General features: G+C 43.4%; 1 protein-coding gene across 1 annotated transcript; it reads left to right on the top strand.

Moving 5' to 3' along the window:
- Positions 1-2,087: 2,087 nt before the first annotated feature.
- LOC311108092 (melanocortin-2 receptor accessory protein 2A-like) lies at positions 2,088-11,150 on the top strand (the record flags this gene model as incomplete). The annotated part of the gene is made up of 3 exons (XM_084150733.1): positions 2,088-2,214; positions 3,308-3,407; positions 10,679-11,150. The coding sequence occupies 3 exons, from the start codon at positions 2,088-2,090 to the stop codon at positions 11,148-11,150; spliced, it is 699 nt and encodes a 232-aa protein (XP_084006859.1).
- Positions 11,151-11,495: the final 345 nt, after the last annotated feature.

Here is an 11,495-nt window from a genome sequence, read left to right on the forward strand (position 1 = left end):
ATTTTTGGTTCCAACCTCCGTGTCTTTGTGAGACGCAGAGTAAGTGAACGGATGATCTCTGCATGGGTGGTTCCCACCTTGAAGCATGGAGGAGGAGGTGTGATGGTGTGGGGGCTGCTTTGCTGGTGACACTGTCAGTGATTTATTTCGAATTCAAGGCACACTTAACCAGCATGGCTACCAAGTATTCTGCAGCGATACGCCATCCCATCTGGTTTACGCTTAGTGGAACTATCATTTGTTTTTCAACAACACCTCCAGGCTGTGTAAGGGCTATTTGACCAAGAAGGAGAGTGATGGAGTGCTGCATCAGATGACCTGGCCTCCACAATCACCCGACCTCCACCCAATTGAGATGGTTTGGGATGAGTTGGACAGCACAGTGAAGAAAAAGCAGCCAACAAGTGCTCAGCATATGTGAGAACTCCTTCAAGACTGTTGGGAAAGCATTCCAGGTGAAGCTGGTTGAGAGAATGCCAAGAGTGTGCAAAGCTGTCATCAAGCAAAGGGTGGCTATTTTGATTTGTTTAACACTGTTTTGGTTACTACATGATTCCATGTGTTATTTCATAGTTTTGATGTCTTCACTATTATTCTACAATGTAGAAAATAGTACAAATAAAGAAAAACCCTTGAATGAGTATGTGTGTCCAAACTTAACTGTACTACATATATATATATATATATATATATATACGGGGGTCGGGAGAGGCTAAGGTCGAGTCATGCGTCCTCCAAAACATGACCCGCCAAACCATGCTCCTTAACAATCGCCCGCTTAACCCGGAAGCCAGCTGCATCAATGTGTAAGAGGAAACTAACACATTTCAGTTAATTGCTATAGATACTGCTTTGGGCCATTCAGTGTAATTTTGGAAATGCCGGATCTCTATTGCAAGACGCATCATTCACCCAAGTTTCATAAAAATCGTCCCAGTGATGACCAAAGTACGAACGAAAGGACTGATGTTGTGATCCACAGTCCTCTCCCCGATTTCATCGTGGGGGACAACTAGTAAATCAAGTTTGAAGACTAACTGAAAGTAAACTGAATTTCAAATAAAACATTTAAAACGAATAGAAATAAAAACTAATAGAAAATCACAAAACTATAATCACCTTGCAGCTGAGTGATGGGTCTGGAGAAATGTAACCACTCTCAAATTCATAGACTGGGCTATGGATATCAACATCATAGTTTGAACCATGTTTTGAGGCTATACAGTGTTTGTTTACAACCACATTGTTCACAAACAAAGGAGTAAAAAGCTTATATTTTGGGTTCTGATGGGGTTAGACAGTTGAACTAAAATCATGAGTTATGTATAGGTTATATTGTTCAAGAATCAATGGCTATGTATCATTCATTTTTATTTCAGTCAAAATATGTATGTAGCAATCGCAGATTGCCCTTTAATAGGCCTAACATATATATATTTTTAAAAATAGGCCTACATCACTGCCTTTCCCCATTCACTATATTTTTGACAGGAACGTCTCCACCCGCTCATCCAATCCAATTCGATACCCAAAGCCGATCCATAACAATATATTATCCTAGGTTACGTCACACGGCATCCCGCCCGCGCTGCTGCCTAGCCAACTGCAGTGAACCCTCGCGCGGAGGCTACTTGATACTGCGCTTTGCAGCAGCGGTGTGATGCATAGCCTAGGTGTGATGGCCAGCTGATGAACGGGCATGAAAATAACGCAGCTGAGTTTGTGTCTATGTGTGATGGTTTTTCAACTTTTTCTCTTATCTTGAATTCACTTTTGACGCTTTGTGTCTCGGAATTTCTTCGCGACTGAATTACGGTTTCCAAGAGTGGATACTGGATAAATGTTTTGGAGCATTTGAACGATTTCTAAATTCGGAAGGGAATGCAGGTAGGCTATTGTCAAAAAAGTGAACATTTAACTTCATTTGTAAACTTTTCCACTGTTCTTATATTTCTGCAAAATGTTTAAGGTTCGGTTTTCATACGGATAACCCTGGTCTAAGTCTGTTGTTCAGCATGCCAATACTTTTGCTGGTATTTTTTGTATTCTCTTAGGTCTGGTAAGCCCAATGACACATTCCATTTGAGATGTCCGAAATCCATAATTATAATCAAAGTCGACCCAGCAGCGCACGTGGCAGTGATTATGTGTGGCAGTATGAATATTATGATGATGACGAGCCGGTGTCTTTCGAGGGTCTCAAGGCTCATCGATGTGAGTGACATCTTATTTTACTAAAAGCCTGGCGTCTTAACGAAACGCTAGATAACAGTCAATTGATTGAGTGTGTGTGCGTGCGTGTGTACATTACATTTTGTCTGCCTGCATTTGTTGCTGTGCGTTTGTGTGTGTGTGTGTCTGCGCGTGTGCGCGTGCATGTTTGTTTACACTCCCACCCCTTGGTTAATCTATTCTCTATGTTAATTACTTTCTATAATTGCATCAGGCAGCTGCTACCCTAATTGTATTGCTCCTTTTTTCCAAATCAGTGGGTCACCACTAGGCACAAACTGGTTAAATCAACCTTGTTTCAACATCATTTGTCAACATATTTTGATGTGGAATCTATGTGGAAAATACATTGGATTTGCAAAAAGTCATCAACTGTTGTTTTGAGGGTGAAAATTCAACCACAGGATTATGTCATTATGGTAACCAATTTTCAACAAACCTTGTATAAAATATGTTGAATTTGCACCTTTGAAACAACATCAGATCTTCAATGTAATATCTGCTAGGCAACACCTCCTACTGGAGATTTGAGCAGTCTACAGCTAACGCTTTGGTCTCCCATCCAGGGTTTTAACCAAGCCCAGTTTAGCTTTGATATTTGTCACTGACTATTACCAATGTGCTATCGTGAGAATTTTAATGGAGCAAATTAAATGTTACCATACTTCAATCATATATCATCAATTATGTTATTTAGGCCTAAAGCATTTGGGAAGTCATCAACAGCTATTGTTTAAATTCAGGCCAGGATTTAAAAAAAAGGCAATACGTATAGTCCTAGGGTTTCAAGCTTTGGTTTATTTCAAATGGAATCTACAAGTTAATAATAAATATGTTGGATTCACTTCTCCATCTCAACCAAAAATCTAAGTTAAAGAATAGGACATAAAAAATCTAACTGTATTTAAAGAGAGGGAGAGAGAGAGAGAAAAAAATAGAAACCTGAAAGAGAGAGGGAGAGATGGAAAAAGAGAGATGATGTAACATCTTCCAACGCAGTGTACTTGTTTTATTACTTAATGACTATTTACTGACCGTAACTGGACCATAATCCCTTGTTGATCTGATGTTGCAGACTCCATCGTCATCGGCTTCTGGGCGGGACTAGCCGTGTTTGTCATCTTCATGTTCTTCGTCCTCACCCTGCTGACCAAGACAGGAGCCCCGCACCAAGAGTGAGTTGAAAACATACCCTCTTTCCCCCCCTAAACCATACAATCCGTCTACCCCATCTACAGTTGAAGTCGGAAGTTTACATACACCTTAGCCAAATACATTTAAACACAATTCCTGACATTTAATCCTAGTATGAATTCCCTGTTTTAGGTCAGTTAGGATCACCACTTTATTTTAAGAATGTGAAATGTCAGAAAAATAGTAGAGAGAATGATTTATTTCAGCTTTTAATTCTTTCATCACATTCCCAGTGGGTCAGAAGTTTACATACACTCAATTAGTATTTGGTAGCATTGCCTTTAAATTGTTTAACTTGGGTCAAACGTGTCGGGTAGCCTTCCACAAGCTTCCCACAATAAATTGGGTGAATTTTGGCCCATTCCTCCTGACAGAGCTGGTGTAACTGAGTCAGGTTTGTAGGCCTCCTTGCTCGCACACGCTTTTTCAGTTCTGCCTACACATTTTCTATAGGATTGAGGTCAGGGCTTTGTGATGGCCACTCCAATACCGTTACTTTGTTGTCCTTAAGCCATTTTGCCACAACATTTTACATTTTAGTCATTTAGCAGACGCTCTTATCCAGAGCGACTTACAGGAGCAAGTAGGGTTAAGTGCCTTGCTCAAGGGCACATCGACATATTTTTCACCTAGTAGGCTCGGGGATTAGAACCAGCGACCTTTCGGTTACTGGCACAACGCTCTTACCCACTAAGCTACCTGTCGCCCCAACTTTGGAAGTATGCTTGGGGTCATTGTCCATTTGGAAGACCCATTTGCGACCAAGCTTTAACTTCCTGACTGATGTCTTGATGTCTTGCTTCAATATATCCACATAATTTTCCTTCCTCATGATGCCATCTATTTTGTGAAGTGCACCAGTCCCTCCTTCAGCAAAGCACCCCCACAGCATGATGCTGCCACCCCCGTGCTTCACGGTTGGGATGGTGTTCTTCGGCTTGCAAGCATTCCCCTTTTTCCTCCAAACATAACGATGGTCATTATGGCCAAACAGTTCTATTTTTGTTTCATCAGACCAGAGGACATTTCTCCAAAAAGTACGATCTTTGTCCCCATGTGCAGTTGCAAACCGTAGTCTGGCTTTTTTATGGCGGTTTTGGAGCAGTGGCTTCTTCCTTGCTGAGCGGCCTTTCAGGTTATGTCAATATAGGACTTGTTTTACTGTGGATATAGATACTTTTGTACCTGTTTCCTCCAGCATCTTCACAAGGTCCTTTGCTGTTGTTCTGGGATTGATTTGCACTTTTCACACCAAAGTACGTTCATCTCTAGGAGACAGAACGCGTCTCCTTCCTGAGCGGTATGACGGCTGCGTGGTCCCATGGTGTTTATACTTGCGTACTATTGTTTGTACAGATGAACGTGGTATCTTCCGGCGTTTGGAAATTGCTCCCAAGGATGAACCAGACTTGTGGAGGTCTACAATCTTTTTTCTGAGGTCTTGGCTGATTTCTTTAAATTTTCCCATGATGTCAAGCAAAGAGGCACTGAGTGTGAAGGTAGGCCTTGAAATACATCCACAGGTACACCTCCAATTAACTCAAATTATGTAAATTATCCTATCAGAAGCTTCTAAAGCCATGACATAATTTTCTGGAATTTTCCAAGTTGTTTAATGGCACCGTCAACTTAGTGAATGTAAACCTCTGACCCACTGGAATTGTGATACAGTGAATTATAAGTGAAATAATCTGTCTGTAAACAATTGTTGGAAAAATTACTTGTGTCATGCACAAAGTAGTTGTCCTAACCGACTTGCCAACACGATAGTTTGTTAACAAGAAATTTGTGGAGTGGTTGAAAAACGAGTTTTAATGACTCCAACCCAAGTGTATGTAAACTTCCAACTTCAACTTTACGTTCCCCCTTTTCCCCTGAAACCCTGGAACTCCTCTACCCCTTACCTCTCCCCCCTTTGCTGGGAGCCTTTCCAGCACCATGGACAGCCCCAGAAACTAGCATTGTGGTTTCAAGGCCTTTTTCTCAATTGTCTCAGTCTGTCCCCTCCTCGCCTCCTCTCCGTCATCTGTGTTGCATCCTAAGATGCTGGGTTCTTTTACTGAAGACTCCAAAGCGTACATAATAACCAGAGCAGATTTATTTCATGTTCTCCTTAACACAGTCCAGTGGACCACTCTCTACATTGTCTTCAGGCCAACTCCACAATATGTCATTGAGCTTTTCCCGCCCTTGCATCACGTAATCCAATCACTTCAGAGCAAGAACGGAAACCCCATTGTCATTTTGTTAATTCAAATAACTCAACCCCTGCATACAAATCCCATTGGCAATTTGCGACCATTTAAAATCTAAACTCATTAACACATAATACATTTCTCAATACACCACAATCTGCACTAATATAAAATAATTGAGCAGGTGAAAGCCAGGCTAATGATGAGCTTCCACCATATTGTTTTCACCTGCCAAGTATTTTCTAATCAGTGCAAATGAAGAAGACCAGAGGAAAGAACAGATTTTTAGACAATTGAGAAAGAGCCAAAGACCAATCCCTCCTTGATCAAATCCAACCGTCTTACCTACTGCACTGCAGAACAACTGTGGCTAACAATTTGCTTTATGGTTAATATGCCGTCAGCAGGATTTCAGTTAGTAAATAATAGATAAGAAAGAGCGGTATATGTCAAGGAGAAATAAGGAGCTTTATTTTCATCTCATGTTTATATGAATTTGTCTCTGCATCAATCCATTGTCTCACCTCTCCAGGCTGTTTCATGGCACTTTAGAGGCAGATCGCTTGGCTCTGGAATGGAAAAACACTAACACTAGAGCTTACATTAACATAAAACACTGGTGTGGAGGTAAGTCTAATGGAAAAAGCACAATTTGTGCTGTCTTGCTCACTCCCAGCACAAACAGATCTGGGACCAGGTTAGGAAAGGATCCCTTTTAAATAAAAACATCTAGTAATCACCCAGTCAATATAATGTGTTCTCTCCATAATATGATAAATCATCAGCCTATTAAGATTATTTCTGAATCACACAATGTAAGAAATGATTCAATCAAATGTTGGATTATAAGACACAATAGCTATATTGCTGTCCTTGAAAGTAATATAAATTAATTGACGTGTATTCCTCCTTCTGATTTGTCCCTTCGCACTGGGCAACTGTTGAATCAACGTTGTTTCCACGTCATTGAAACCCCAACAAATCTATGTGATGACGTTGAATTAACGTGTAAAAAATTATTGGATTTGCAAAAAGTCAACAATGTAAGGGCATTTTGTCTTTTTTTTCACCCAACTTTTAACCGAAATTCAATGACATGGTGACATGTTTTTGTTGATTTCACGTTGAATTCACGTTAGTTGACAACTCAACCAAATGTAAATCTAGACTTTGAACTGACGTCGGTGCCCAGTGTGTTCTCTTCATCTTGCTCACATCCTCGCCACTTAACTTCTCTGCCCTTTCATAGACTACTCTCTGCCCTCTCCTTTCCATCCATCCATCCATCCATCCATCCATCCATCCATCCATCCATCCATCCATCCATCCATCCATCCATCCATCCTCATAATCTTTCCTAAAGTCCTATTAAATTGAATTTCTCGCCACTCCCAACCTTCCCCTCTTCTACTAACCCTTCCACTCTTCTACTAACCCTTCCCCTCTTCTACTAACCCTTCCCCTCTTCTACTAACCCTTCCCCTCTTCTACTAACCCTTACCCTCTTCTACTAACCCTTCCCCTCTTCTACTAACCCTTCCCCTCTTCTACTAACCCTTCCCCTCTTCTACTAACCCTTCCCCTCTTCTACTAACCCTTCCCCTCTTCTACTAACCCTTCCACTCTTCAACTAACCCGTCCACTCTTCAACTAACCCTTCCCCTCTTCTACTAACCCTTCCCCTCTTCTACTAACCCTTCCACTCTTCAACTAACCTCTCCTCTTCTCTCTAATCCTCTCCTCTCTTTCTAACCCCATCTTCTCTTCTCTCATAATCTCTCTCCTCTCCTCTCTAACCCCATCTGTGAGAGAGATGGCCATTACTCTAACACTTGAAAGGCTTAAAATCTGACAGAATAAAAACGGTTCAAAATTACTTAATTTATTTAAAGCTGCAGTAGCAGAGCAAGTTAAACATAAAAAACTGGCAAATAAAACTGATATAGCTCACCATAGTTAAAAGTAGTTCTGAATACACAGGAAATTGTGTTTTTAAATCCTTTGAGCCAATAGTTGATTGTGAGCACTAACCTAAAACTTGCTTGATGTTGTTGAGACGGGGAAGGGGATAGGGCATATATTTCATTGGCGTTTTCAAGTGGGCACCTTCCATCTTAAATGTTTCGTTGATGAGCCCACGGCATTTCCAGAAGGTTCAACAGTGAATTCTGGTGTCCCAGAACCAGCCCCCTCTATACCTGCTCAATCTCCTCCCCGCTCACTTTGGGGCCCAGCTGGGTTATTTTCTCTTCAGCCAGAGCCACTGGCTACCCCTTTCAGCAGCCTCTGAAGTTGCATTGATGGTTTGACATAAGGCTTGGCAGTGGATCCCAAGGTCCTTCAGCAACCTGGTAGTAGATGTTGCCACAAATACACAACACCCAACCTCCACTGGGCAAACTCTTGCTTTCCAGCCTCCCTGCTCTGTATCCGCTGCAAGCTCAGCCTCTTCCTCTTCTGTTGTCTCGTCCACCTTATCCTCCCAAGGCACTGTTAACTCCACGAAGTAGAGAGTGCGCAGAGAGTTGGACCACAGTAGACCACAGTACCAGGTCTGGTCTTAGGTTGATAGCAGCTGTTGTATCTCAGATGGAACTGTGAGGCATTGGCCCACATCCGCCAGCATTTTCCAGTCTAGGGCCGCATTCAGCTGTCCAGCATCTGTCCTTGGAAAGAGATTTCTCTGTGTTTGCTCTCCTCTGTGGACAAATGCTTTTTGTTGCGTAGGGTCAGATGCTCTGGGAGGCAAGGCATTGATGGTTGTTCACTTGCTTTTAAATGCTTCAGCTTGGCAGGATGCATGGACCTGTCAATGCTCTTGAGGCCTCTGATGGTCTCCTGCCTTAGCACCTGGGCTTGGTCTGTGTCTTTGAGGTTTGCATCATACCATCTTCAACTGGGCTTGGTCTGTGTCCTTGAGGCTTGCATCATACCATCTATACCTGGGCTTGGTCTGTGTCCTTGCGGCTTGCATCATATCATCTTCACCTGGGCTTGGTCTGTGTCCTTGCGGCTTGCATCATACCATCTATACCTGGGCTTGGTCTGTGTCCTTGAGGCTTGCATCATACCATCTTCTCCTGGGCTTGGTCTGTGTCCTTGAGGCTTGCATCATACCATCTTCTCCTGGGCTTGGTCTGTGTCCTTGCGGCTTGCATCATACCATCTACACCTGGGCTTGGTCTGTGTCCTTGAGGCTTGCATCATACCATCTTCTCCTGGGCTTGGTCTGTGTCCTTGCGGCTTGCATCATACCATACTTCCAAGGGTTTTGATGGGCTGCTCTGTTGGTATTGGCTCATCATCGATGAAGAAACCTTTTGTCAGACAGTTTACCTTTGGTGATGGACATGCTTCTTGACTTGCATGGTTCTATCTTCATTCTGGCCCACTTGATGTTATCTTGAAGTTTTCCCAGCATTCCCAGCAGGCGCCTGGTGCATGCTGCAGTTGTGGTCGTGGTTGTCATGTCATCTATGTATGCCCAGATGTGTGGTAGACGCACTCCGTACTTCAAATCGCTCACTCTACCCACTTCGATGTTTTGATTATCACCTCCATAGCTGTGGTGAAAGCCAGTGGAGAGAGGGTGCAACCTGCCACTCTGCCAATTTCCAGGCACTGACATGTGGTGGTGAATGCTGAAGAGTCTCAGGTCTTGGAAGTATGCCTTGACAAGGGTTGTGATGGACTCTGGAACCTTGACGAAATCAAACGCTGCCCAGAGGAGATTGTGTGGAACTGAGCCAAATGCATTGGCGAGGTCAAGGGATATGGCGTGAATATCTCTCTTCTCTCACATGGCAGACTGATCTCTCTTCTCTCTCATGGCAGACTGATCTCTCTTCTCTCTCATGGCAGACTGATCTCTCTTCTCTCTCATGGCAGACTGAATTTGGTGCCAGATCATGCTTGTGTGCTACAGACATTCAGAGAAGCCTGGAATTCCCGCTTTTTGCACCGATGTATCAACCAGCTTGTTAGAAATAATGCAGGTGTTGTCATTTGATAGACTTCAATTCTATCTGCTAATTTCATAGCTGATCTGTCCCATATCTGATCTATTGTTTCTTTCCATATAGCTTAACATCCTTTTGAGCTATGACGCTAAATAAGTTTTACCCTCTACATTTAGGAGGCAGATAGGGCGGAATTGGCCATCTGAGGACTCGTTTTCTTTCGGGATCAGAACTCCTGCTCAGACGTCATTTGATGTTTTCCTGGAGTACATTGATTCCCTCATTCTCGCTTTGTGAAGCCTTCCTCCACTGCTTCTTAAGCTGCCTCCTCTCCCAGATCAGGCATTCTATTTCCAGCTGCCTCCTGGACTCGCTCTGCGTTATCGGTGCCCTTTTCCCTTCTCTCAAGCACTCCAAATCTTTCTGCTCCATAGTTGCAGATGATGTCCAGCTTTTTGTCAACTGTTCCCCCAAGCCTTTCCAAAGCACTTGTTAAGTCTGTGTTGATGGACACCAACTTTTCCTTCTCTCAAGCTCTAGGCCAGGGGTATATACTTGTTCTTTCTTGCTGGATGGGCTCAATACACTCCCCACTTGATGTTTCTGTGCTTGAGTTAGCCTGCTCAGAGGCAGGGGTACTGATATCCTGCAAACTTTGGTTTGGCTCGAGTCACTGAACATTCGACTGACTTGATAGACTTCTCAAGAAGTACTGATCATTGCGAGGCCCCTGTTCTCCCTCCTTCAAGCACATTCTACAAACACAAACATTCTGGCACCTACTTTAAGATGGCAGGTGACGCAATTACTGAGCTGAAACACCTGTGTCAATTGCCCACTTCCATTAACTGGACCAATAGAAACAGTTGACAATGAACACATGACTGCAATTGGTTGAAAATTATGGGAAAGATTTTGTAACTGGAACATTTGGTAAATGACTGAATGAAGTAAGGACATACACAAACACAACTTGCTCTATAAATACTTAGAATAAATACTTAGAATAAATACACTTTAAAATGAAGGTCTCTATTGAATGCCCCTCCTTCACACCCAACCTCTCTCCTTTCCTTCTAACCTCTCCCTCCCCAACAGAAACCCGGAGCCGTGCAAGAAGCGCCACCAGCTGAGGAACTGTGTCGTGGACATCCGCTGCCCCCAGGGGGACTCCCTGGCCGACGAAGACAAGGCCTTCTCGCGTCCCCTTCTGGACGAATCACGCTCCTTCTTCCACTTCTACATCAGCAAGGAGGAGCAGGGGAGAGGGGGCCATGGAGCGGACGGAGGGGGTGGAGGTGGGCTACAGAGGGTCCACGGGAGGCTGGGAGGACGCAGCTCCTTCGGATTGGAGGAGATGGGCGAGGCGGGGGAGGCGGGGAAAGCCGGCGAGCAGGGAGACGGCGGTATCGACCTCCAGGGACTTCCGGAGGAGGGAAAGTCAGAGAGGGAACACCACTTCCTGTCGCACCACTTCGATATTCCTAACTTTGTGAACTCAGAGCACAGCTCAATGATGGGAGAGGACAGCCAATCATGTGGTCAGGACGGCCATCACGTCATCAGCTGAGGCCCCGCCCCCTCCACATACAGTGGGGGAAAAAAGTATTTAGTCAGCCACCAATTGTGCAAGTTCTCCCACTTAAAAAGATGAGAGAGGCCTGTAATTTTCATCATAGGTACACGTCAACTATGACAGACACAATGAGGAAAAAAAATCCAGAAAATCACATTGTAGGATTTTTAATGAATTTATTTGCAAATTATGGTGGAAAATAAGTATTTGGTCAATAACAAAAGTTTCTCAATACTTTGTTATATACCCTTTGTTGGCAATGACACAGGTCAAACGTTTTCTGTAAGTCTTCACAAGGTTTTCACACACTGTTGCTGGTATTTTGGCCCATTCCTCCAT

The sequence above is a fragment of the Coregonus lavaretus genome, assembly GCF_964263955.1.
Source record: "Coregonus lavaretus genome assembly, chromosome: 33".
NCBI classification, from domain to species: Eukaryota; Metazoa; Chordata; class Actinopteri; order Salmoniformes; family Salmonidae; genus Coregonus; species Coregonus lavaretus.